At 52.0% G+C, this 27,914-nt stretch overlaps 1 protein-coding gene across 2 annotated transcripts in view; it reads right to left on the minus strand.

Moving 5' to 3' along the window:
* Positions 1-303: 303 nt before the first annotated feature.
* PPP1R16A (protein phosphatase 1 regulatory subunit 16A) overlaps positions 304-27,914 on the minus strand; it is a 52,158-nt gene continuing 24,547 nt past the window's right edge. For both annotated transcript variants that reach the window (XM_083449061.1, XM_083449062.1), the window contains exons 3-11: positions 18,453-18,523; positions 14,933-15,078; positions 11,744-11,847; positions 10,473-10,597; positions 8,925-9,050; positions 5,938-6,013; positions 4,211-4,340; positions 2,898-3,057; positions 304-2,297 (exon numbers count right to left, since the gene is read on the minus strand). In XM_083449061.1, coding sequence (XP_083305187.1) covers positions 1,914-2,297; positions 2,898-3,057; positions 4,211-4,340; positions 5,938-6,013; positions 8,925-9,050; positions 10,473-10,597; positions 11,744-11,847; positions 14,933-15,078; positions 18,453-18,523 — 1,322 coding nt within the window. In that variant the 3' untranslated portion in view covers positions 304-1,913. The remainder of the gene's footprint in view (positions 2,298-2,897; positions 3,058-4,210; positions 4,341-5,937; positions 6,014-8,924; positions 9,051-10,472; positions 10,598-11,743; positions 11,848-14,932; positions 15,079-18,452; positions 18,524-27,914) is intronic.

The following is a 27,914-nucleotide window of genomic DNA, read 5'->3' on the forward strand; positions in this document are numbered from 1 at the left end:
CGCAACCAAAGCATTCCCAGGAGGGAGGGAGGGAGACCCAAAGGAGCTCTCCACTTTCCTGGAGGAGGAACTTGGAAAAGGGGAACGGAGGGGAGGAAAATCTTTCTTTTTCTTTTTTCCCCGTGGGGTGGGGGAGGAGAGATGCAACACAGCCAAGCTCCTGGCAGGAATTCAGCTGTCTCCTGGGCATGTGCAGAGGGGAAAGAAGGCCGAAAGCACCTAAGTTGGTCCTTAGTAGAGGCGCGGATTCCCAGCACCCACCCCATCGGTGGGTTGACGAGGATGCTCAGAGAGAGAGAGAGAAAGAGGTCACTGAATTTATTGCTTTATCAAAGACAAGGGGAGGGAACACCAGGATGAAAAATATAAACAAGTCATTAGAAGAAGAAAAACACTGTCAATTTTTAAAGACAAAAGAGGGTACAAAAGGTAATAGAAAAATCCACGAGGAGCAGCCTTTGCCAGCTGGTTGCCCCCTGGATCTCAGCCTGGCTGAGGGCTGATGGGGGCTGGAGTGCAAAGGCTGGCGAAGGCCACACGGTAAAGACAGAGAGAAACATCCTCGAGACACAAGGCTTGCGGCTGCCTTTTGAAGGCAGCCAGGCATGATCAAAACAGGAGCGCTTTGCCCAAGAGGCAGCCCCCCTCTGAAGAGGCAGGCCTGTCCACTTGCCGGCTACGGGGCCAGCAAGCAGCTCCGCAGCTAGAGCAGCCTCAACCCAGGAGCAGGAGAGCGGCAGAAGGCCAGGGCTGCGTCTAAGGCAGCAGGAAATTAGCGGCTGCTTCCCCTGTCCATGTCAGAAGCAGCCGGGGACGCTTTGCGGTCACCGTTGTCGGGGCTTTGAGGGGGCAGTGAGAGGCCAGAGGGACTGGGACGCGCACAGACACCGGCTCTGCCAGACCCGCCCAGGGCTGGACTCGAAGGGCGATGGGGAGAAGCCCCTCCCCTTGCCTTCCTCACATCTGCCAAGGCACAGGTGCCCCTCAACTGCCCCAGTCTCAGAAATGGCCCCACTCTCCAGCAGCTGAGGGCCACTTTGCCCAGGGAGAAACCCATTGCCCCGACTGGCACTTCCCAGCGCGCGCTCCGGGGAAGAGGAGAAGGGCATGGTGGGGGGGCCTGACGGAGCAGGAAAGCGGCGCCCCACACACGGCCTTTTGGGGAAGGGTTGGTGTGCCTCCACCCTCCTGCCCCCCTTCCCGCTGGGATGGCAAGTGGGGCAGTACCATCCCCAGCTCCTTTGTAACACCCAACCCACCCGCTTCAGCTCATTTCAGAGACACAGAAAACTCCGCAGAGAATATTCAGCATGATTTCGGGCAAACCGGATCCTGCAGAGGCGCTCAGGTCCCCTCACTCCGTGTGTCCCCCTTTCGCCTCCTCCAGGCGATTCCGGAGCAGCCACAACCTGCCGCCACTTCCCTGTGCAAGGGCAGAGCAGCCCACTGGAACGGAACCGGGGTGAGGGCAATGGCCTCCACTTGCGCCCTGGGCACCAGCGCAATGGACGCAGCAGAATCTCCTTGTTCGCCGTCCCCAAGACCTGCCAGGACAGCAGCGCAGGCACTCTCCCTTCAGAACTGGCAAGAGCACTCAGGCAGCCCGACAGCTGCCTCCTTCCAACACAGAAAAGCCATTCCCTTGGGAGTGCGCATTGCAGCATTCCACAGACCAACACGCAGGGAACTGTAGTTTGGCAGGTGATATTTCTGCACCGGCGACCATGGGGCGCTGGGGTTTTCCGTCGGGCTAGGGTGCTGCCTCTCCCGCAGACAAGCCCTTGGGGAGCAGCTGGCTTAGGCTGCTGCATCCGAGCTCCAGAGGCGCCGGGCACCCCCCAGGCGCAGCCAGGAGGGGCGCAAGGCCTGGTTCAAAGGGTGCCGAGGAGGAAGAGGGGAGCCTCCCTCCGAGCTCACATCAGCCGACAGCAGCGCTTCTTCTCCACCGCAGTCTCTTCCGCCGGGGCAGTCAGTTTGAGGAGCGGGGGGTCCCCGCTGGCCGCCGTGAAATACACAGAGTTGTGCTCCGAGTCCGGGATGGGGGCCTCGCCGGGGCCCAGGGAAAAGTCCTCCGCGTGGGGCCTCTGCAGCTTGGCGGCCGCCCGCTGGCGCTTCAGGTCGGCCAGGGTGTGGCGCGCCTTCTCCTTGCTGAGCCCGGCCGCCGGCTCGTCCTGCGTGGCCGTCTGGTAGGAGACGCTGCGGTCCGGGCGCTTGGAGTAGAGGTGCTTGGGGTGGGCCGAGCCGTTGCTCTCGGACAGCTGCTCCCCCGGCTCCACCACGACGGCCGGCTCAGCGTCCTGCCAGGACAGAGGGAGGAAGGATGAGGCCACGGCACCTTCTCCCCACCACCACCGCAGGGCGCAAGGACACACTCCGAGGACAGACAAGGGGGAAATGTTAAGTGACCTTCCCCAAGAGAACAGAATCCTTCTTGCTGGGGAAGCTAGACTAAGGTTACCAGATTTTTTTCAGTGAATCTGGGGACAGTTTAATTAATTAATTACTACACGTTCGGGACATTGATTCTGCAGCATGGCGGTGGCAGAGGGGTGGCCACCGCCTTGACCTCAACCGCCTGCATTCACTCCATAAGACGCACACACATTTCCCCTTACATTTTAGGAGGGGGAAGTGCGTCTTATAGAGCGAAAAATATGGTGGTTAAAAAATAAGCCCTCCAATTAAACTGAAACTCAAGCTGGAGCAGATTCGAGGGCAGAGCTGCATTGTTTTTTGAGGCTGTTTTGATTGTGGGGGGAGACAAAGAAATGGGGTGTGTTATTACAAGGGGTCCCAGCAGAGCGGCATGGCTGTTGATAGCAAACACGGACGGCTAGCCAAAAGGGCAGGGGCTAAGCTCCCCCCCCCCCGGTCAGGATCAGGCCCACCCCCCTCACCAAGACGTGTGGCTGGAGCTCGGCGTCCGTCTGCCTGTCCTCGTCCTCCCCCTCGCTCTCCCGCTGCTCGGCCTGCTGCTGCCAGACGATGGCCTCCTTCTCGTGCTCCTTGCGGTAGAGGTTGCTGCGCTCGGTCACACTGACTCGCCTCACCACTTTCCTGGAGAGGGAGAGAAAGAGGGGCAGGGAGGGGGTGAGAACCGCTTCTGCACAAGTCTCTCAAAGCAAAGAGAGCCTCCAGAAGAACGGCAGATGAAGACGTTGGACCTTTTGGAGCTGGCCAACCTGACTGGGAGAATCCGCAATCAGAAAGAAGATTGGAAGAAATGTAAAGATTATTTAGCTAAATACTGTAATATAAGTAGATTGGGACGCAGATGGCGCTGTGGTCTAAACCACAGAGCCTAGGACTTGCCTATCAGAAGGTCGGCGGTTCGAATCCCCGTGATGGGGTGAGCTCTGCTTGGTCCCTGCTCCTGCCAACCTAGCAGTTTGAAAGTACATCAAAGTGCAAGTAGATAAATAGGTACCGCTCCGGCGGGAAGGTAAACGGCGTTTCCGTGCGCTGCTCTGGTTGGCCAGAAGCAGCTTAGTCATGCTGGCCACACGACCCGGAAGCTGTACGCCGGCTTCCTTGGCCTATAGAGCAAGATGAGCGCCGCCATCCCAGAGTTGTCTGCGACTGGACCTAATGGTCAGGGGTCCCTTTACCTTTACCTAAGATAATTAGAAGTCACTTGAAAGTATCAAATAGGCTTAGGATTAGAATGAGAATGAGTTGTACAGCATTATGGATTTAGACTATTAGGAAAAGAGAAGATGATAGTAAACTGAAGGAGTTAATTTTCTTAGAAAGATGGTTTTGGAGAACAAGGTGATAGAAGTAATAAGAGTTTTGGTTTTTTCAGTATTGTAATTTGTTTTCTTTTCTGTGTTTTCTTTGTTATATTTGTTATAAATGTGGGGAAAAAATTGGGGGGGGGGAGCGCCTCCAGAGAGGTTTTGCTCCGCCTCCCCACTCATAAATTCATAGAAGGGACCCTGAAGGTCTGGTCCACCGCCTGCAAAGCAGGAATCACAGCTGGAAACCCCCCCCCCAACCTCCCAGGAAGGAGAGGCCCAAACCTTCCACTGTCAAACAGCTCTCACAGCCAGAAAGTTCCTCCTAAACTCAGAATCTCCTTTCTTCTCATTTGAGCTTGCTCCATCTCCAGCTGCCTGAAGACGGCTATCCTATCACTCCTCTTCCTCCTGCCCTGCCCTTCTGGGCCTGGCAGGCTCCTCTGGCCCCACACATTGAGCCCACGCCGTACCCTCGGCTTCCGGCGCTGGAGGTGCGTCGCTGCAGCAGGGACTTGTGCTTCTCGTGGGACTTCATGATGGCGTCGTGCTTGTGCTTCAGCTCCATGAGCTTGGCCCGCACTTCCTCGTCGGCACACACGTCTGGCAGGAGGAGGGAAGGCGAGAGTCAGGGACCGGGGGCTTGGGGGACGTTCTGGACAGACCCTTCTTCCCTCCATCACCTTTGCCGAACCTGGAGCCTCTGCCCAGCAGCAAGGACACGGCACAGCAAGCCCAGTTCAGCGGCGCCCTCCCTTCTGAGATCTAGACAGATTTTCCTCTAGTCAGAAGGACTAGAGACTTTTAAAAAAATAAATAGAGCAGAGACCTTAAGTGCCAAATTCTGCTTATGTGCACGGTTTAAGAGGGACTGGTTGAAATCGTACAAGTTAAATCCAAGCAAGGGAGAGAGCCTGAAAGCTCTTTCTGTGCTGGGTTTCCGCTTGGGGTGCGGAAAGAGCTTTAGCTCTGCTTGGGGTGGAAGGAGTAGGCCTACTCAGGGCACCAATTCCAGGGTGCTCTTGCGAGATCTCGCAGGGCCGCCCGAGTTCCCGCGATATCTCGTGCGACCATTCCTGGCCTTCCGGTGCCATTGCTCTGAGTGGGCCTTGCCCAGCGAAGAGAGGCAGACAGCTTACAAGCTCTTTTCGTAGCTGTGTAACCCAAGTGGACCCACTTGGTGGATCCACCCCCATCGGACCCCCCATGAGGTCCAGCGCCAAGGGCCTTCTGGCAGTTCCTTCACGGCGAGAAGTTAAGCTACAGGGAACCAGGCACAGGGCCTTCTCGGTAGTGGCACCCGCCCCGTGGAACGCCCTTCCATCAGATGTCAAAGAGATAAAAAACTACCTGACATTTAGAAGACATCTGAAGGCAGCCCTGTTCAGGGAAGGTTTTAATGTGTGACATTTTAATGTATTTTTTATCTTTGTTGGAAGCCGCCCAGAGTGGCTGAGGAAACCCAGCCAGATGGGTGGGGTACAAATAATAAATTACTATTACTATTACACAAAGGAGCTTTTAAGCTCACCCTCACTTGCCAGGAAGGGCCACTCAGCACATCAGCTCTGGGAGTGCTGGCCATGCGCTCTTGCTCTGTCTCTCTCTCGCTCACTGCCTCATCCAGTAGCTGCAAGGCAGTTCATAATTTAGGCATGCACAATATTTGAGTACTGTATACACAGAATTCTTGGAACGATGTGATTAGGAAACTGCCTTGCCCTGAGTCAGACCATGGGTCCATCTAGCTAAATACTGCCTACACGGACTGGCAGCAGCTGCTCCAGGGATTCAGACAGGAGTTTCTCAGAGCCCCACTTTGAGATGCCCTTTTGGACTGAACACTGTACCTCCTGCATGCAGACACCCAAAGGCTCTGGCACTGAACTACAGCCCTGCCCCCAAACTGCACACTGGCAGAAGGCATAAGATGCGATGAGATTCTCCCCGCTGAGGTTTGCACTAAAGATTTTCCAGAGCGCAACCACCAATGCCTAGCCCCAAGGAAGCAGGAGAAGACTCTGCCCTGGGAAAGGGTGGAGTAGCAAAAAGAAGCATGGTCTTTGTTCTCTCGGCCTTGGAAGCTGTTCGCCATTTGCACCGCAGCCGTCAGCGTCAACAGAAATAAAACGGGCCTGGGCCCAGGAAGCCAAAGCAGCTGCCCCAGTTCTGATGCACACACACCCCACAACCTACTCACCAAGCGGGGTCTCATCCAACACCGACTTGCCGTTGAGATCTGCTCCATGAGCCACCAACAGCTCCACCAGGTGAATCTGCCAGCAGGAGAAAAGAGGTTTTAGCAAAGGGAGGAGGCCGTGACAGGGTGAGACAGTCGCCAGGCTGCTGGGATCAGCTCCAATAATAATAATCATTTATTATTTGTACCCCACCTATCTGTCTGGGTTTCTCCAGCCACTCTGGGCAGCTTCCAAAAAAGGTTAAAAATACATTAAAATGTCACAAATTAAAAACTTCCCTGAACAGGACTGCCTTCAGATGTCTTCTAAATGGCAGGTAGTTGCTTATCTCCTTGACATCCAGTGGGAGGGCGTTCCGCAGGGCAGGTGCCACCACGGAGAAGGCCCTGTGCCTGGTTCCCTGTAGCTTTGCTTCTCGCAGGGAGAGAACCGCCAGAAGGCCCTCGCCGCTGGACCTCAGCGTCCGGGCAGAACGATGGGGGTGGTCCACCTCATTCTGTCTCCTCAGTAGCAGCCTGCCAGGTGCTGCCAGGAAGTTCACCTCCCAGCAAGGCAGGAAGGGAGGGCAATCGGTACCTCTGGCTATCAGAGGAATGCCGCCTCACATATGAACATAAGAAGAGACTGCAGGATCAGGCCAAGGGCCCTCTAGTCCAGCATCCTGGTCTCATAGCAGCCAAGCAGATGCTCCAATGCGAAGCCCAGAAGCAGGATCTGAACACCAGAGCAACTCTCTCCTCCTGGGGTTTCCAGGAATGAGATTCAGAAGCAGTGCTGCCTCCAGCCATGGAAGCAGAGCAGAGCTATCCTGGCTAGAAGCCATCTGTCTCGCCAGAGTGGTGCATGCTCTGGTTGTCTCCCGCTTGGACTACAGCCATGCGCTCTATGAGGGGCTACCTTTGAAGGTGACCCGGAAACTACAACTAATCCAGAATGCGGCAGCTAGGCTGGTGACTGGGAGCGGCCACCGAGACCACATAATACCGGTCTTGAAAGACCTACATTGGCTTCCAGTATGTTTCCAAGCACAATTCAAAGTGTTGGTGCTGACCTTGAAAGCCCTAAATGGCCTCAGCCCAGTATACCTGAAGGAGCGTCTCCACCCCCATTGTTCTGCCCGGACACCGGGGTCCATCTCTCGAGGGCCTTCTGGTGGTTCCCTCCCTGCGAGAAGCAAAGCTACAGGGAACCAGGCAGAGGGCCTTCTCGGTGGTGGCACCCGCTCTGTGGAACGCCTTCCCAGCAGATGTCAAAGAGAACAACAACTACCAGACTTTTAGAAGACATCTGATGGCAGCCCTGTTTAGGGAAGCTTCTAATATCTGATGAATGATTGTATTTTAATGTTTTGTTGGAAGCTGCCCAGAGTGGCTGGGGAAACCCAGCCAGATGGGCGGGGTATAAATAAAAATTATTATTGTTATTATTGACAGTCCTCTCTTCCTCCTCTATGAATTTGCCTCATCCTCTTTTGAAGCCATCTAGGTTTGTAGCCATCCCTGCCTCATGTGGGAGGGAGTTCCAGAGTTTAACTGGGCGCTGCATGAAGAAGGACTTTCTTTTACCTGCCCTGCATCTTCCAACATTTAAGCCACATTCAGACTCCCTCTCTGAAGCCTTGAAGGATCGCTGCCAGTCAGTGAAAGCAGTACTGAGTTATATGGATCAACAGGCTAAGGCAGCTTCCTGTATTCTTACTTTAGAAATGCTTTCAGAGTCTGCCCCTGGAGGGGGGGTGCTGCTTCCCGCCAGTGGCGTAGCGTGGGGGGTGCAGGGGGGCCGGCCGCACCGGGCGCAACATCTGGGGGCGGCGTGCTCGAGACTCGAGTGCTAAAATCCACGGGTTAGGGGGCGCAAATTACTTGCCTTGCTGACAACCCACACTACGCCACTGCTTCCCGCTCCCTTCCAGAAGGGCAGAGCTGCTATTGCACAGCTGAGATGAGTCTCAGGGCCCTTAAGAGTCTTCCCTAACCCTCTCCCGAATGTCATCCTTGCAGCTTCAACCTTCTCCTGTTTCCTGGCACTCTTTCAGGTCGCTGGAAAAGAATCAACTTACCTGTAAAAACTTCCCCACCCCTTGGACTTACATGGGCTCCCAGTACGTTTCCGAGCACAATTCAAAGTGTTGGTGCTGACCTTGAAAGCCCTAAACGGCCTCGGTCCAGTATATCTGAAGGAGGGTCTCCACCCCCATATTTCTCCCTGGACACTGAGGTCCAGCTCCAAGGGCCTTCTGGCAGTTCCCTCCATGTGATAAGTGAGGTCACAGGGAACCAGGCAGAGGGCCTTCTCGGTAGTGGTGCCCGCCCTGTGGAACGCCCTCCCATCAGATGTCAAAGAAATTAACAACTATCCAACTTTTAGAAGACATCTGAAGGCAGCCCTGTTTAGGGAAGCTTTTAATATCTGATGAATTATTGTATTTTAATGTTTTGTTGGAAGCCGCCCAGAGTGGCTGGGAAAACCTAGCCAGATGGGTGGGCTATAAATAATAAATTATTATTATTATTATTATTATTATTACTTTTGCTGCAGTCTGTTCAGCTCTGCCCGTCCTCTCTCTGCAGAGTGCTGGCTTTGCAGACCCTGAAGCTGCCCATGGCATCCCCAGGGTTGGGGTTGCTCTGGCAAACAGCGCCGGAACCCTCTTGCAGAGCTCCCGTACCCACGGCGGCCACCGCCAACGCCCGGAACGGCTGGCTAATTGCTTGCATTACCGCCAGCTGCCTTAGGAAATCCCTGGCTTATCGAACTGAGCAGGGGATCACCAGGGCCATCTGGTCTCTAGACGGACTCAGATTAATGGGATTACGATGCTCAACGATCTGCCAGGAAAAGGCTGCAGAGAGCGGCCTTGGCCACTGGGGGGCAGCACCTTGCCCCGGAGTAGCGTCTGCCACCGCCCGCTGCTCCCCATGCCATGGCTGCTTCTGCAAGGCCCCCGGCCCCCCATTTCCTCCTTCCGGAGCCCTCTGGCACTCACCTGGCCCCAGCAAGCGGCCGCGTGGAGGGGCTGCCAGCCGTCGTCGTCCTTGGCGCTCATGCTGGCTTTGTGCTCCAGCAGCAGCTCGGCTGCCTCCAGGTAGCCGTTGGCAGAGGCAATGTGCAGCTGTGGGGCAGAGAGGGCAGTGAGGAAAGGGCAAGGCAGGGCGCGGAGGCATGTGCAGAATCCACGCCCCACCAGTTCAGCCTGAGCTGCGGCTTCGGTTGAGGAAGACCAGGGTGGGATCGCCCGCCCGCTGCCTTAAACCCACGGAGACGCTCAAACCCATTTCACGGCAGATTTGAGGGCGCCACATAACAGCTGGTAAGAACTCGGTCTTTTACACTTTGGAACTCCCTGCCTAGTGACACCCGGCAGGCTCCTTTGCTCTTCCCTTTCCGGCACCTGCTAAGAACATTCTTGTTCATACAAGTCTACTCAGATGGTGCGAGTTTTAATCTGCTCTTTGGTCTACTGCTGTTCTTAACTTTTGAAAGTTTTATATTATTGTTGTTTATTTTTCTTGTTGTTTATTTTTCTGGAGGAGACTCTTGAGAGTCCCATGGACTGCAAGAAGATCAAACCTCTCCATTCTGAAGGAAATCAGCCCTGAGTGCTCACTGGAAGGACAGATCCTGAAGCTGAGGCTCCAAGACTTTGGCCACCTCATGAGAAGAGAAGACTCCCTGGAAAAGACCCTGATGTTGGGAAAGATGGAGGGCACAAGGAGAAGGGGGCGACAGAGGACGAGATGGTGGGACATTGTTCTCGAAGTGACCAGCATGAGTTTGACCAAACTGTGGGAGGCAGTGGAAGACAGGAGTGCCTGGTGTGCTCTGGTCCAGGGGGGCACAAAGAGGCGGACACGACTGAACGACTAAACAACAACATTTTTCTTATTGGTAATTTTATTGTTTTATCTTTTTCACAAACCGCTTTGAGGTGTTTTGGTTTTTTTAACCAATCAAGTGGTGTATAAATTTTAGGAAATAAGCAAATACAGTGGTACCTTGGGTTAAGTACTTAATTCGTTCTGGAGGTCCGTACTTAACCTGAAATTGTTCTTAACCTGAAGCACCACTTTAGCTAATGGGGCCTCCTGCTGCTGCCACGCCACCAGAGCACGATTTCTGTTCTCATCCTGCAGCAAAGTTCTTAACCTGAAGCACTATTTCTGGGTTAGCGGAGTCTGTAACCTGAAGCGTATGTAACCTGAGGTACCACTGTAAGTGAAAAGCTTTCCTGGCTTGGAGCTCAACACCACCTGAGCCGTTTCCCTCTTCTTTGAAACAGCAGGTGCAGAGTCAACACTGAGGCAGAGAATAGATCAGGCAGACTCACTGGACTGCATTTTGTGGGCTGGGACAGTGCCCTTCAGGTGCCCTTAAATCTTACATATTTTGCCAGCCTTCCCTTGAAAGGAAGATCCTGGCAATTTCTCTGGGCTTTGTGGGGGGAAAGGAAATGCCAGCACTTAGAGCAAGAGGGGGCGAGATGTGTCCGTTCCCACCACCCGCCTCAAAGCCAGGCCCTGCACCCCCGTCTCACCAGGGTGGCACTGTGGTCCAGCGGCGTATTCAGGTCCACCCCTTCCTTCACCAGCCGGCGGATGTCATCCACCATGGCACGCTCCACAGCGGAACGGGCCTCCTCAATGGTGTCCTGAGTTATACCTAAGGATGGAGAGGAAGAGGATGAATGGAAAGCAGCCCACTGCAGGCTGGCAGGGGGATGCTGCTGTGCCAGGAGGAGGAGGCAGGGCAGCACCTCTCCGGCAGGGGCACCGAGGACCTGCCCAGAGACACGTCCTCCACTAGGGCTCCGGCTGCTCCTTAAGAACACCGGAAGAGCCTGCCGGATCAGGCCCAGGGCCCATGTTCTTGCGAGAAGCAGAACCTGAGCACAAGAGCACTTTCTCGCCTATTGCAGTTTCCTCCAGCTGTGGAGGCCGAGCAAAACCATAGAATTGTAGCGTTGGAAGGGAGTTGGGAGGGACCCTGAGGATCATGCAGTCCAACCTCTGCAAGGCAGGAATAAGAATAATAATTTTATTATTTGTACGCCGCCCATCTGGCTGGGTCTCCCCAGCCACTCTGGGCGGCCTCCAACAAAGATTAAAAATACATTAAAATGCCACACATTAAAAACTTCCCTGAACAGGAAGAGGCAGCTGTCCCATGCAAAGATCGAACCTGCAAACTTGGCATCGTCACCCCCCGTGCCACCTGTGGCCCTCCAGATAATAATAATAATAATAATAATAATAATAATAATAATAATAATTTATTATTTATACACCGCTCATCTGCTGGGTTTCCCTAGCCTCTCTCGGCGGCTTCCGACAAAACACTAAAATACAATAACCTATTAAACATTAAAAGCTTCCCTAAACAGGGCTGCCTTCAGATGTCTTCTAAAAGTCTGCTAGTTGTTTATCTCTTTGACATCTGGTGGGAGGGAGTTCCACAGGGCAGGCGCCACCACTGAGAAGGCCCTCTGCCTGGTTCCCTGTAACTTGGCTTCTCCCAGTGAGGGAACCGCCAGAAGGCCCTCGGAACTGGACCTCCAGTTGCACTACAACAGCAGTCCTGGTAAAACACTCCTGTGCTTAAGAGTTGCAAGGGACCCAGAGGGCCATCTAGTCCAACCCCTGCTATGCAGAAACCGTGGCATCCATGACAGATGCCCCCCATTCAACCTCTGCTGAGAAACCTTCAAGGAAAGAGAGACCACCCCTTCCGAGGGAGTCCGCTGAACGGCTCTTGCCGTCAGAAGGTTCTCCCTGCTGCTTCCGAATAGCCCGAGAGGAGAGGACCCACCTTGGTCGGCCATGGCTGTTTCCAGGTAGTCCAACGTGGCATCGTCCTCGCAGAGGTCGTACGGCATGTTCCCATCCGAGTTGACGGCCAGCAGGTTGGCGCCTCTGGAGGAGGAGAGGAAGAAGGGGTGAGAAGCGGTTGGCAAGCAGGCAAGCGTCCCTCTGCTGTGCCCAGGGCCACTGCCGATGGCACAGTCCAACTCTAGGTTGTGTAACAGATACAAGGAGTTATTTCCGTTCCGGGGCAGCAGCACTAGGAAAACATGCTTTGTGGGTCCTCTTCGGCTGGGGAGAGCGGCTGAAACATGATTCTGCTCCCCCACAGCACCTCGCCTCTCCCTCCTGCAAGGACCCTGCAGCCTCAAGGAAGGGGGTGCTGAACCCCCTCAAGGCCACCCTGGAGTCAGAAGGGAGCAGCGGAGAAGAGGGGAGATGCTGGAACCGGGGGGGGGGGGGGGCAAGGCCAGCTGCAGCCAGCAGCATCACAATGCAAAACAAGGGAATGCGCTAACTTGTTTTGCGTTCTTGTCACCACCAAAATTAATTCATTACCTACTTTTTCTGCCAGCCCCCCCCCCCCCCCACTCCAAAAGCTGAAAGTGACCTGTGCTTTTCAGTGCTAGAAATTCCCCAGGTGTGTTTTGCGACTGGCTCGGGTCCAATTGAGACCACATGGACATATCTGGATGCCAGGCTGGCGACCGGGGAAAGCAAAAAGCCACTCAGAGTAGGATCTGGAAATATTTTCCTTGAAGCTTGAGTGTCTTTTATTCTGTATTGTTTTATTTGATGCTTTAATGTGTTGTAAACCGCTCTGAGATTGGTTCTTTAAAATATAAAGCAGCAAGAACGGCCAGGGGGCAAAAGGGAAAGGGGCCTGCCGAGGCCCCAGCGCCCCTGGGGTGCAGATTTCACCTCCTTCCCAGCATTCGCACCCCTTTTCACCCCAAACACCCCTCAAACCTAGGTCTTCACGGAAGAAACTGACCCTGAGGAATTGCCTTGCTGGGTGGGGCCAATGATCCTCAGAGCTTCACATCCTGCCTCTAAGTAGTGGCAAGCCAAACAGGCCAGGGGCGGGCTGGAGGGGGTCGCAGGGGGGCAATCTCTCCCCCACACCACCCACCCCCACACTTTCTGGCACTCAGGGGCTGAACATGTCCCCAGAACAGAGGTTGCACTTTGGCATATCAGGGGGCGTTGACTTAGCTGCTGCCTTGAGTTCCCCTGTCTGCGTCTTCCTTTCTTAGCGGCACTTAGGTTGGTAGCCATCACAGCATCCTGCAGCCATGAGTTCCATAGGTTCATTGCATAATGTGGAAATGGGAGCTTCTTTTGATGTGCCGTAAACCTGCGCATCAATTCCAGCAAACAGCTCCAAGCTGTTGTTTTTGAGGAAGCAAGGCCATTTCCCCATTTCTACCTATCCCCCATTCGCAATCTGTGACATTTTCCTTCATGCTTCCTCCCGTTTAAGCCTCTCTTCATCGCAGCAGCAAGGGCTGAAGCAGGTCTACGTGAGGCAAAGGATACAGGGGCCCTCACCAGGCAGGGAGATCCACAACTCAAGGCACAGCAGCTGGGGAACTCTCTGCCACAAGGCGAAAGGGACTGCTACAGATTTCTGCCGAAAGCCCGCTCATTGGCGGGGTGGACGTTTTGCTCACAGGAGATCCCCTGCAGGCAGCCAGTGACACAGTTGCTCTGCCAACAATACAAGCCTGTTAAATATTTACAGCCCTACAAGTGAGATCCAAAACAATTGCAGCGCAGCCCAAGAACGTGACCTCAATTCCAGGTGAGGTGAGGAACCTGGTAATGATGCCATGGGGAGGAGGGGCAGGCTGCCTCCCACAGCGAGTGCAGTGGGTCGCAAGGATGCCCGGATCCTGTTAACAGCTTAGAGATGGGAGGCATCCCAGGGGAGAAAGAGATCCCTGCAACTCCCCACTTGCATGCAATTGCACACACGTGCCAGGAACCGGGAAGTGGCGGGTGACTTGTGAGGAGACCCTCCCCAGAGCCCAAAGATGCTATGGGGTCTCCTCATGATCCAGAGGCGCAGCGGGACCTTGTGGAGGCTGCTCGGTTGAGGCTAAAGAGGTGGCTGCTGTGCTGCCCCATTTGTCAGTTGTTAGGCAGGGAAGCTGAGCAGCCTCAACAAAGCCCCCCCGCGCCTCCGGCTCACAATAAGACCCTCCCTGAAGCCCTACACCAGGCAGGTTCCTACACTCGACTAGCGCAAGGGCCTCCCCGCTCAGGTTTTGAAGTGTGGCTCCTTCTCAGGGGCCCTGCAGAGATGCCCATGCGGGTGTTAGTTTCTGTTTGTGCCACTGTGCAGTGCTCTTGGAGTCACAGGACTCTGTTTACATTCCTGGGATTCCAGACTATTGGAAGTCTCACGGAAGACAGGAGACGGATGTGATGTTACTGGTTTCCCGTTCCTTTGTTGTTCAGTTGCTCTCTGTCTTTACAGAGAGAAGATGATTTCTTTTCTGTCTGCGTAGCTTAGTAATAAGCTCGTACCTACAGGACCGCCTCTCCTGGTATGCCCCACAGAGGACCTTAAGGTCCATAAATGGCAACACCCTAGAGGTCCTGGGCCCTAAGGAAATTAGATTAGCCTCAAGCAGAGCCAGTGCCTTCTCCGGCCTGGTGGAGCGCTCTGCCTCATGAGACCAGGGCCCTGCAGAATCTGATTTCTTTCCGCAGGGCCTGTAAGACAGAGTTGTTTCATCTGGCCTTTGGCTTAGAATCAGTTTGATTCCCTCCCCCTCTTTCTTTTTCCTTTCTCCTCCTGTGAAGAGGCTACATCCTAATGTTTTAATGTTGTATTTTAATCTTTTTTTAAATTGTATTTTAATCAAGTGGGTTTTATTATTGATTGTTAGCCGCCCTGAGCCTGGTCTTGGGTGGGGTGGGTGGGGAGGGCGGGGTATAAATAAAATTTCTTCTTATTAGTATAAAATAAAACTCTTTGCAATGTAGCTCATAAATCTCGTCCCTTCTGCTGCTGGATACTCTGCCTAATGGGAACGTGCTTGGAGCCTCATCAGAGGCTCAGGTCGTTAATCACATCAGAGGCGATTCCGAAGGGCTCAACCGGCGGAGGAGCCGCCCGGTCGAACGCAACTCCGACAGCGGGGGCCCATCCCCTGGCCCTAGGGGGGGGCTCCCTCGTGGCCCTTACTTGTCAATGAGCAGCTCCACCAGATGCAGGTGCCCGCAGGTGGCGGCGGCATGCAGAGGGGTCCAGAGCTCGCTGTCGCAGGCGTTGACGTCGGCCCCAGCTTCCAGCAGCAGCTGCACAATGTCCCTGTAGTCGTCGATGCAGCACTGAGAGGAAGGGAAGAAGGGGAGAAGAGGCATGAGGCCAAGGCAGAGCAGACAGGCTCTCGTGGGGAGCTTCGCTTGCCCTCGAAACCCACCCCACTCCCCTCCAGGAGACCAATTCAGAGTGTGGCTTCTGCCCAACGGAGATCGACCTCCCCTCCTTCAGCCCTCTCGGCCCTTCCCACCCCACGGGGCATCACTTTCTTTTTTTCTTTCTTTTTAAATAATATTTATTAGAAGTTTAATAGTTACTGAAGGGGAAAAAAGGAAAGAAAAAAGAACAATAAAAGATTTAACAAACAATACATCAAAAATAAAAAGAAAAACAAAAAATCATTACATCAAAACAACAAGAAAAACAAAGACATTTAAAAACACATCTAATATTTCCATATCTTTATCTTTCATTTACTTGTTTCATCGACCTCCTCACACCTCCCTTTTTTGTATTCTAGTTCAATTAACTATTTCAGCAAATCCTTTCCATCTTTCTCAATTTTTGTTCTATACTTTATCTTAACACAATCTAACTTTATATTTTCCACTTTGGCCCATTAACAATCAGTTTTTGCTTAATTCTTTATAACATTTCTGCTAAAACCATATAACTTCATTCCAGCATTCTACTAACATTCCCCACGGAGCATCACTTTCACACAAGAGGGACAGATCTAGGATCCCTCTCACCAGCTCCCCCATGGGAAATGCACCACACACAGCCTGGGCAGAGGAAGCTGGAGGTCTTTAAGGACCCTCATACCTACGGGACTGCCTCTCCCAGTCTGCCCCGCAAAGGACCTTAAGGTCCATAAATAGCAGCACCCTAGAGGTCCCGGGCCCTTAGGAAGACTAGCCTCAACCAGAGCCAGGGCCTTTTCAACACTGGCCCCGGCCTGGTGGAACGCTCTGCCTCATGAGACCAGGGCCCTGCGGGATCTGATTTCTTTCCGCAGGGCCTGTAAGATAGAGTTGTTCCGCCTGGCCTTTGGCTTGGAATCCACTTGATCCCCTTCCCCTCTTTCCTTTCTCCTTTTGTGATGGAACTCCTATTTGGGGACTTCCCTGGCTTTTTTCTGGCCCACACAGGACCAGTCTGGATAGTTAGCCTTGGTGAAGACTTGACGTTTTCATCCCCAGAAAGTTTTTGATTTGAGTTTCTACTGAAATGAGGCTGCATTTTAATGTTGTACGTTAATCTTGTTTTTAAGCTGTATTTTAATCCATTGTTTTTATACTTGGTGTTAGCCACCCTGAGCCTGGTCTTGGCTTGGGAGGGCGGGGTATATATAAAATTTATTGTTATTATTACTATTATTATTATTATTATTATTGCAGAGGATGGGTGGCCATCTGTCATGGATGCTTTCGTTGAGTTTCCTGCATTGCAGGGGGTTGGACTGGATGACCCTCGGGGTCCCTTCCAATTCTACAGTTCTGAGCACAAGAGCTTTTTACCAGGGCTGCCTCTCAGCCAGGATAAAACGCGCTAAGCCTTATAACCAGGCTGCTGAATTTCAGAACGAATTCACCCAGTTTGTCAAGCCGCGACTCATTTGGCATTCTGAAGACAGAATGCCAGCCGTCCCTGCAGGGACACACACAGGGAAAGCTTGCCTGGAGCTACAGGGATTTGGTTCTCTGCTCAGGGCACGGACCCCACCAGGACCAGAGAAGATGCTGCGGTGGAAGCTCAAGGACCCAGCGAAACCAAAAGCCTTCGTGTATAAAAGACTCCGTGCCAGAACAGAGCATTAAAGGAAACTGAGTTTGCAGCTGTATGTATTATGCAAAAAAGCCAAGAGGGAATAAATACACATCCCTGCTGCCAGGCAGACCCTCCTCTAAACCACTGGCGCTCCTGCCCAAAAGCGCCACCTCCAGGCATTGCCCACACACTTCAGGCAGGCCCAAATTGGCATCCTTTGGGTCTGAAAACTTGCTCTCTTTTTCTTCTTTAACAGGAAGCAGGACTCTGAAAGATGAACTCTTACACTCTGTTCCGATTTCTACGTTTATAAAATGAAACTGTTTAATTTCTTTTTTTTTGGGGGGGGGGAGTTATAATTGAAAGAGGATGGGAAGAAAGAGAGGGCATAAATGACAGCTGCCTCCACACCCCACAAGCAAGGACCACCCCTCAGAGTAGATTGCTCCATATCATTCATGGAGGACTTCTTGGGTGGAGGGGGGCAGATTCCCACCTAGTGCAAGTGGCTTCTGCTTCATACTCACGCCCCCCCCCCCAAGCCAAGGAAGGATATAGGCAGGGGCATGAACAGCCAAAAGAAGCTGTGGAACTCAAACTTCCCCCTTCCATAGCTACAAGGCTGCACTGGCTCCCGGTGGAGTACAGGATCAGGTTCAAGGTGCTGGTTTTAACCTTTAAAGCCCTATACGGCCTAGGACCCTCGTACCTATGGGACCGCCTCTCCACGGAGGACCTTACGGTCTTCAAACAAAAACATCTTGGAGGTCCTGGGCCACAGGGAGCTTAGGCTGGCTCCAACCAGAGCCAGGGCTTTTGCAGCCGTGGCTCCGATCTGGTGGAACACTCTGTCACAAGAGACTAGGGCCCTGCGGGACTTGACATCTTTCCGCAGGGCCTGCAAGACAGAGCTGTTCCACCAGGCCTTTGGCCAGGGCACAGCCTGACCCCCTCTCTCCTTCTGTAATCCTCATAGAACTCTAGCCCAATGGTTGCCATTCATTTGACTCTGAATTGATTTTAGAATGAATTGATTTTAGAATGAATTGATTTTAGAATGCATTTCAATTAATTGATTGTGACTTTATGTAAACTGTGTTATTTTTACTGTTGTTAGCTGCTCTGAGCCCAGCTTCGGCTGGGGAGGGCGGGATATAAATAAAAATTATTGTTGTTGTTGTAGTTATTATTATTATTATTATTATTATTATTATTATTGACAGCTTCATAAATACAGCTGGGCGGCAATGAACATTCCTCCTAGGAAATCTATTACCCAAGAGGGAAGAAGGGATGGCAACCGCCTGTCTGCACAGGAGAAATTCCCACCTTGCCCTGTTCAACATACCCACCACCACATTCATTTTGCAAGCGAGGGCTGGGATTAAAGGCTCAGCGGGGCACATTTTTCAACCAGAGTTCACAGCATGCAAAGGATCAGCAGAAGGAAATTGCTTCGGCCATTTGGCCCTGGAGGCTGCTGCTGTGTTGCCCAAAGGGGGGGCAGGCAGCAAGCGGTGGGGTGAGCAGAGCAAGGAGGCCATAAAAGTCTATGATCGTACGACCATGCCAGGCCCTTCATACCCTGTGGCTGGCTGGCACCGACAACGAGAGGCAGGTGGGGAACCTGGAAAGCAGGCACTGGGGCTGGGCTGGGCTGGACTGGGCTCACCTGGTGCAAGGCAGTGAGGCCATCTTCGTTGTACAAATTGGGGCTGAGGCCGCTCTGGAGGAACTGGCGAACTGCAAGAAACAAAAGACCCTTTTTAGACAAGCAGGAGAGCCCAGACTCATAGCTGCCAACTTTCAGATTGAAAATAAGGGATCAGCAGCCTCACCTGTCCTGGGGACAGTCTATGGGATATCTAACAATCCGGGATAACAGCGGGAAGCAGCGGGAAACGGCGCTGGAATAAGGGAATTTCCCGCAAAAACAGGGAAGGCTATGGCCAGACTGGGTCAGGGAGTCAAAGGGAACAAGAGGGTGCAAGGATAGGAAGAGAAACAAGGACCCCCCCCCCCTGTATAATCCACACAGATCCTGGGATCCCAATTGTTTTGAGAATGTACCGATCGTTTTTGCACAGTACTCAGTACTTGGTTTGGGCCCCTTTTGCATCAATTACTGCCTCAGTGTGGTGTGGCATGGATGCTATCAGCCTGTAATTGATGCAAAAGGGGCCCAAACCAAGTAGTGAGTACATATGCCTGCTTCTGCTTCTCAGAGGTCCAATATTGCTCTATTTGCAATCCTTGTTTTGCTGATTTCATTTAATATTCTAGTTTTCTGAGATTGTAAATTTGGGGTTTTCATCAGCTGTACGCCATGATCATCACAATTATAACAAATAAAGGCTTGACATATCTCGCTTTGCATGTCATAGACTCATGACATATATTAGTTTCACCTTTTAAGTTGAATTACCAAAATAAATGAACTTTTCCACGATATTCTAATTTTCCAAGTTTCACCTGTATTAGCTGCTTTGCTTCTCGATATTCTCTGGTTGGCCTCTATTCTTTTCTCCTACCAATAGGGAACCTACGTAAGGACTCTATATAGGCTCTTGGATACCCCATAAGGGGAAAAGGGCAGGTTTTTGTTTACAACACCACACACTGGGCAATCCTGCGGTTTTGATCACCTTAAAGGGCTGCTAACTCCTTACAGGAGTCACAGGGACGCGGGTGGCACTGTGGGTTAAAGCCTCAGCGCCTAGGACTTGCCGATCGAAAGGTCGGCGGTTCGAATCCCTGCGGTGGGGTGCGCTCCCGTCGCTCGGTCCCAGCGCCTGCCAACCTAGCAGTTCGAAAGCACCTTCGGGTGCAAGTAGATAAATAGGGACCGCTTACCAGCGGGAAGGTAAACAGTGTTTCCGTGTGCTGCGCTGGTGCTGGCTCGCCAGAGCAGCTTCGTCACACTGGCCACGTGACCTGGAAGTGTCTGCGGACAGCGCTGGCTCCCGGCCTCTTGAGTGAGATGGGCGCACAACCCTAGAGTCTGTCAAGACTGGCCCATACGGGCAGGGGTACCTTTACCTTTACCTTTAACTCCTTTAAGGCTCTTCTTCCCCCCTGTGCTTGGGAGGAATCACCTTCCCGCATGAGGTAACAAAGAGAGCGCAGCAGTGACCACAAACACCTCTGGCCCTGAAGCGCATTGACGGTCCCGGGAGCAGCCGAGGTGACGGAGGCAGGGAGGCCACTCAGGTCGGCCAGGTTGGGTAAGTAGGTGAACACCTTGGCCTGGCCTGGCCCAGGTTTGTAACCCAGGCCCCCTAGATACCGCAAGTTGTCGACTGTTTACGGCTGGCTGAAAGAGAGCAGCCACATCCTTTGAGCTGGCTGAAAATGGAGCCTCCAGCTGGGGTGGAGCCTGGCCAAGGACAGGAGTTTAGGGTGCATGTCAGCAACACAGGAGGCTTAAGATGCGCACCACTAAGTGTCAGATGCCGGTGGTGGTTGCTCGTGAGTAACCAGGCAGGACTCCGACCTGGCTCTTACAGGTTTCAGTGCAGAAATTAATAAATAATAATAATAATAATAATAATAATAATAATAATAATAATAATAATAATAATAATAATTTATTTATACCCCGCCCATCTGGCTGGGCTTCCCCAGCCACTCTGGGCAGCTTCCAACAAAATATTAAAATACTGTAATACATCAAACGTTAAAAGCTTCCCTAAACAGGGCCGCCTTCAGATGTCTTCTAAAAGTCTGGTAGTTGTTGTTCTCTTTGACATCTGGTGGGAGGGCATTCCACAGGGCGGGCGCCACCACTGAGAAGGCCCTCTGCCTGGTTCCCTGTAACTTGGCTTCTTGCAGGGAGGGAAACGCCAGAAGGCCCTCGGCGCTGGACCTCAGCGTCCGGGCTGAACGATGGGGGTGGAGACGCTCCTTCAGGTATACTGGACCGAGGCCGTTTAGGGCTTTCAAGGTCAGCACCAACACTTCGAGTTGTGCTTGGAAACATACTGGGAGCCAATGTAGGTCTTTCAAGACCAGTGTTATGTGGTCTCGGCGGCCGCCCCCAGTCACCAGTCTAGCTGCCGCGTTCTGGATTAGTTGGATCTACCAAGTTCATGTCCGTCTCAGTCACTTGCAGAATCCGGGAGTAGCCCCTTCCGGCTTCTCCCCCAACGTAAGAACTTCAGCACCCCAAGTCTCCTCCTCCCTTCCTTGCGTTTCACCCCTCTGGGCAAGGTGGGCGACGGAAGGGGCGTGCGTCCCTCCTGGCCAGCCTGGCAAGGTGAGGCGCTGGGGGTTCTCAGCAGCATCCGCAAGCCCTTTCCTCGCTCGGCTGCCCCTTCCCTCTCTTCCTCACTGGAGGTGTGGCTTTTCCCATCGCTGGAAGAGGAGCAGCTCCTCAGGAGTTCTGGAGGCTCTCTGTATCCCAACAGCCCCCCTGCCTCCCTCCCCGGTTCTGATGGCCGGATCCAGGAACTGAATAAGCCCTCACCTTGACCAAAACAAAACCAGCCCCTTTGCCAGGAGTGAGGGAGTGGGCAGCCCAGGCAAGGGAGAGGATGAACCATGCTCCCCCTTCTCCATCACAGGCTGACACAGGGCAGGCAGGTTGACTTAAGGGTTGCATCCTGGTGGCAGCAGCAATGCATGGAGGCAGTCCAACCCGCCCCGCCCCCTTGGCTCCACAGAGCTGCGAAGGGACCCAGAGCAGGGCTCAGCACCCTTTTTCAGCAGGGGGCCGGTCCACAGTCCCTCAGACCTTGTGGAGGGCCAGACTATATTTTTTTTTGGGGGGGGGGAATGAACAAATTCCTGTGCCCCACAAATAACCCAGAGATGCATTTTAAATAAAAGGACACATTCTACTCATGTAAAAACACGCTGATTCCTGGACCATCCGCGGGCCGGATTGAGAAGGCGATTGGGCCGGATCTGGCCCCCGGGCCTTAGTTTGCCTACCCCTGACCTAGAGAGTCACATAGGTGAGGCTGGGCATGTTCTCTGCCTGCCCACAGCAGGCTGGGAAAGTGTAGGATCTGAGGAGAAGAGCAGGTGAAGCATTTCCAAATAAATCAGCATATAATAAAGACCTTTCTCTCTCCGTTTTTGAATCACACTATCTCTCCCTGTCGTATAAAAAAGTGCATGCAGTACAAAAGCTTTCCATGGAGAGATCGAAGGAGCTGATGTAGGTGCCCACATCTTTCCATACTTTCAGAGCAGCCTTTGAAAAGGGATTCAAAAATATTATCGTTATGTATTGAAAGTAGCAGACTTGACATGCTATATAATATCATAAGGTAAAGGGTGAAAGGACCCCTGACCATTAGGTCCAGTTGTGGCTGACTCTGGGGTTGCAGCGCGCATCTCGCTTTATTGGCCGAGGGAGCCGGCGTACAGCTTCCGGGTCATGTGGCCAGCAGGACTAAGCCGCTTCTGGCGAACCAGAGCAGCGCATGGAAACGCCGTTTACCTTCCCGCCGGAGTGGTACCTATTTATCTACTTGCACTTTGACGTGCTTTTGAACTGCTAGGTTGGCAGGAGCAGGGACTGAGCAACAGGAGCGGGGATTCGAACCGCTGACCTTCTGATCGGCAAGTCCTAGGCTCTGTGGTTTAACCCACAGCTCCACCCGCGTCGCTTGCATATAATATCATAGAATCGTATAATTGTAGAGTTGGAAGGGACGCCAAGGGTCATCTGGTCCAAACCCCACACAATACAGGAATATATATATATATATATATATATACACACACACACACACACACAAATGATAAAACATGGTGAAAAATTTGGAGTTTGATTATATATATAATCAAACTCCAAATTTGCCACCATGTTTTATCATTTGTGTTACTTATTATTCTAATTATATTTTGAATATGGCTAGCATCATATCTTTGCAAATGAGATAAAGCCAGACACAAACACACAAAGCCCGGATAGATCACAGCTAATCGTAATCTTTTACACTGGTGTTCAAAGTTTAAATCGCCTTTAACGAGTTCTAGTGTTATGAGAGAGGGAGGGGAATTTTTCTCAAGCAAGTCTCTGGAACAAGGCAGGCTCCTGAGAGCCTTTGGGGGCCTCTGACCTCCCCCAGCCCCAACGGAGGCCTTACTTGTGTAATAAAAAATTTAAGGTCTCATATATATATAATAAAATGTTCTTAAATGTACCAAGCAAACACGTACATAAATATATAAACCACATCTCTTGAGTAGCACAGGAAGACATTCCTGAAACCATTTTGACTCCCAAAACTGACCAAATGTTTCTCTGCAAGGAGGGAGGGGGTGAGGGAACCTTCCCACTGTCTCAGGAATTAAGTGATTACCATCTCAAAGGAACGGCCAGACTACCAGAAAAGGCAATCAGATAAGATATTATCAGATAACCTGCCAGACAGGTAAAAAAACACTCAAATTTCTGCTGTAGACAGCCTTTTCTGTGGTGTAGGTATGATGTATCTGGGGGGTGGTCTTGGGCTACACCCCTTCTGTGATGTCTGTATGATTCAGGAATTAAGTAGTTATAATAACAAAAGAGTGGCCAAAACCCAGATAATGCAATCAGGTAACTTGCCAGACAGGAGATAAAAAACACCCTCAGATTTCTGTTGTAGACCGCCTTTTCTTTGATGTATGTATGAGGTTTCTGGGGGTGGTCTTGGACTCCAGGGCAGGCAATTTAAAATGTCTATATAAGGACATTACAATAATGTCCTTGTAATGTTCTGAAAATTTTAATAAATATTTTATATATTAAAAAAAGTCTATATAAGGGCAGACACCTTTGTTCTGGGTCTTCTGCGTGTGAGGGGAGCACCCTGTTGCAACAGATCAATAAAGATCAGGCTTACGAGCTGCTTTGCTTCTCAATATTCTCCGGTTGGCCTCTTTTATTTTCTCCTACCCATGGAGAACCTACAAAGGACTCTATAAGGGCTCTTGTGTCCCCCATAAGGGAATAAGGGCAGATTTTGTTTGCAACATTGCCACAGGCAGGCAGGCTGCAGCGTTCAACCTCGCTCACGTCAGGAGGGTCACAGCATGGTCAGGAAGGAGCGGTGTGGCTTCCACGTGACTCCCTCACCGGGGCTTTGATCGCTATTGAAAGAGGAACGATTTTGTCCATGTTGCCCTGCAGGATGGAACAATAATCTGCGCTGTGTGACCTCAACATTGCAACTGTGGGCCAGTCGCTTAAATTAAACAGTCAGATGCAATTAAAAAAATCAGAGCTAAAACCCAAGAGGGTGTGTGTGTGTGTGTGTGTTTTGTTTCAGCAAAGAGAATCTCTCATGCTAACCACCGCAAACCCTGGAGTACGTGAGCCGCAAATGCTTTTGGGAGGGGCAGCTCAAGGGCAAAAGGAGGTCCATTTAGAAGGGCCCAGACACAATTCTTTGTGGTGTCCCTAAGAAATCTCACTTAACTCCAGAGTCACCAATGCAGGATCAGCCATGTGACTGGGCAAACTGGGCGTGTGGTTTCACACCAAGCAAATGCTGCAACACACACACACCCTTCTGCTTTTCCAGATAATAATAATAATAAATAATAATTTATTATTTATACCCCGCCCATCTGGCTGGGCTTCCCCAGCCACTCTGGGAAGCTTCCAACAAAATATTAAAATACAGTAACGCAACAAACATTAAAAGCTTCCCTGAACAAGGCTGCCTTCAGATGTCTTCTGAAAGTCTGGTAGTAGTTGTTCTCTTTGACATCTGGTGGGAGGGTGTTCCACAGGGCGAGCGCCACCACCGAGAAGGCCCTCTGCCTGGTTCCCTGTGACTTGGCTTCTCGCAGTGAGGGAACCGTCAGAAGGCCCTCGGAGCTGGACCTCCGGGCAGAACGATGGGGGTGGAGACCCTCTTTCAGAGGACAGATCACAGCCAATAAATGGATAAGGGCAACAGGACAGGAACACCGGCATCCCTCCTGGAGCCAGAAGAGACCCAAAGGGGTTATCTAATCTTGCAGGAGCCCCAAGTATGGCACAGTGGTTAGAGCGCTGGACTAGGACCTGGGAGACCAGGGCTGAAATCCCCACTTGGCCATGAAACTCACTGGGTGGCACTGGGGACCACGCACAGCCTCTCTCAGCCTAACCTACCTCACAGGGTTGGCATAAAATGAGAACAACATAGGGCCCTTGAGCTCCTTGGAAGAAAGGCAGGGTGCAAATATACCGTATTTTTTGCTCTATACGACGCACTTTTCCTTTCCTAAAAAGTAAGGGGAAATGTGTGTGGGTCTCATGGAGTGAATGCAGTTTGCGCAGCTATCCCTGAAGCCAGGAGAACGAGAGGGATCAGTGTGCACCGATCCCTCTCGCTCTCCTGGCTTCAGGGATAGCCACGGAAAGCCTCCGGAGCGCAGTGGGATTGCTCCTCCCGTTGTGCTCCGGAGGCTTTCCATTGTTTTCACTGAAGCCAGGAGAGCTAGAGGGATCGGTGCGCACTGATCCCTTTTGCTCTCCTGGCTTCAGGGATAGCTGCGCAGCACCCCTTCAAAGGGAAAGCTGCGCAGCGCCCCTTCAGCAAAGTGGAAGGAGAAATGGAGCCCCTTCCATTTCTCCTCCCGCTTTGCTGGAGAGGCGCTGCGCAGAGAGGGAGAGAATTTTTTTTTTCTTGCTCTCCTCTAAAACTAGGTGCGTCTTATGGTCGGGTGCATCTTATAGAGCGAAAAATATGGTAATAAATAAGGAACTCGTAAACTTCAGAGCTCAAAATGTTCAATGCAACAAGCTTCCTTCTAGCCAGCCTGGAGTGCTACCCAAAGCATATTATGACAGAAGCAAGCAAGCACATCATTGGAACCTAATTCTTTTAACTAGCCCCTTGATTTTATCTCTGCTGTGACCTGTCTCCTCCCAGTATTTTTAAGTTTATAGTAATAATAATAATTTCAACCTATATCCTGTTTTCCTCTCAAGGGACTCCAGGGCAGCAGACACAACAATGACAAAACATTAAAACCAGTTAGAAACTTCCAAGAAGTTTAAAATGTTCTAAACACATGATCTCAACCAATAACTTCAAAGTTGCCAGGAACACTGTCCTTTGGCCATCAAATGCCTAGGCCAACAGGACTGTTTTCCAATTCCTCCTGAAAGTTACGTTGGAGACAGACTTGCCTCGCTAGGGAACCACCACGGAAAAGGCCCTGGCATGGGTCAATGCCAACCCAGAAGCCCTCAGTGCCAGTGTCACCTGCTTAAAAACCTTCAAGGAAGGAGAGACCACAACCTCCGGAGGGAGACTGATATGATGGACATCTTCCAATATCTGACGGGCTGTCCCATGGAAGATGGAGCAAGCTTGTTTTCTCCTGCTCCAGAGGGTAGGATTCAAATCAATCCATTCAAGTTACAAGAAAGGAGATTCCGACCCAATGACAGGAATAATAATAATAATAATTTATTATTTGTAGTCCGCCCATCTGGCTGGATTTCCCCAGCCACTTTGGGTGGCCTCCAACAAAGATTAAAAATACATTAAAATGTCACATATTAAAAACTTCCTTGAACAGGAATGCCTTCAGATGTCTTCTAAAAGTCAGGTAGTTGCTTATCTCTTTGACATCTGATGGGAGGGTGTTCCACAGGGCGGGTGCCACCACCGAGAAGGCCCTCTAGCTGGTTCCCTGTAACCTCACTTCTTGCAGGGAGGGAACCGCCAGAAGGTCCTCGGAGCTGGACCTCAGCGTCTGGGCAGAACAATGGGAGTGGAGACGCTCCTTCAGAATAATTTTGATGGCAAGAGCTGTCCGACAGTGGGACGGACTCCTTCAGGAGTCTACCTGTCTGAAGTCTACCTTTCTGAAGCTACAGCCGAACCAGTCCTCTCCGCCGCCACCTCAGCAGCTGACTCCTGGAGCTGGCTCTGGAACTGTCCCTCCTGGCAGGGTCACCCTGGAGTCCCAAGCACCGCAATGGAACCAAGGCTAGCGAGGTCCGAGGGCAAGCAACAGCAACCATGTCTGGTCTCCAAACCCCAAATGCGTTACTTAGAGGCCATTGTCACTTCCAATATCCAGACAAGCCAAAGGAGCAGAAGTTTGTTCCACATTTCCTGTGCGCCTTGGAGGCTCAAGGCCTGACAAACCCAAGCGAGCCAGAGATCGAGGAAATCAAGGCCAGCGAGAAGGAAGCCAGTCTTGATAGCAGCACAGGGAGAGTTTGGGTGGCAGGTTTTCTCAGGTGCAAAAAGGTCCCCAGAGAGTCGGCTGAGGCCAAACCGCAAGCCTTTGTGCACACCTAGAAGCTGGATGCGGTCCAAGGGCGAGGGGTGTGTTTTCCGGCCCCAACCCCTTATGAAAACACCTGCTGTCTTCCAGCCAGGAACCTCTCCCTGCCAACAGAAACCCGCCAGAAACCCCGAGGCAGAGGGAAAACACCTAGGGAGGCAGCAGGAACTGGCCCTGTTTATGCACCAAGGGGATGCAGTCAATATTGAGTCAGCCGCCTACGGGTGTTCAGTGGTAGAATGGGTCGAGTCGATCAAACATAGGGTGTCAAGAGGGGCACTGAAGCAGCAACGGGAGCGTGAGATGGCACAAGGGAGGGGTTCTATGGACTCAGCAGCCACACAGCATGAAAACCCCATCAGTCCAATTCCTCTTTATCAATTGCATCTCAAGGGGAACAAGGGAAAGCTTGGCCTGCTGTCTCAGATGCCTTCAGCGTGTGTCCTGGGCCTCCTTCCAGAATCCTCCCACTTCCCTTAAGTATGACTCACAGAATCATAGATCAGCAGAGTTGGAAAGGTCCCGTGGGCCATCTAGTCCAACCCCCTGCAATGCAGGAATCTCAGCTAAATCACACATGCCCAGACTGCGTAAGGGCCACTGCAGAGAGGCAGGTCAGTTGGGGTGGGTGTCACCTCTTCGGGGTCACCGTGAGGCTAAAGGTACCCCCCCCCCCATTTATGTTCATATAGCTGGATTATTATCCAGTAGGAGAAAGTGAGTGGTCCATTATTGGATGGTAATTGGCACTGAGTTTTTTCTCACTGCTCAGAGAGGGAATCTGGTCTGTGAGGTTCCTCTGTGTTGCAACGTCACTTAATACCATTCTATGAGACTGGACTGGTACAGAGTCGGGCCCTACCTGGGTGGGTGACAAGGAAGGGATGCTTATGATGCATCT

This window comes from Podarcis tiliguerta (genome assembly GCF_965153285.1).
Source record: "Podarcis tiliguerta genome assembly, chromosome: 7".
Taxonomy (NCBI): Eukaryota; Metazoa; Chordata; class Lepidosauria; order Squamata; family Lacertidae; genus Podarcis; species Podarcis tiliguerta.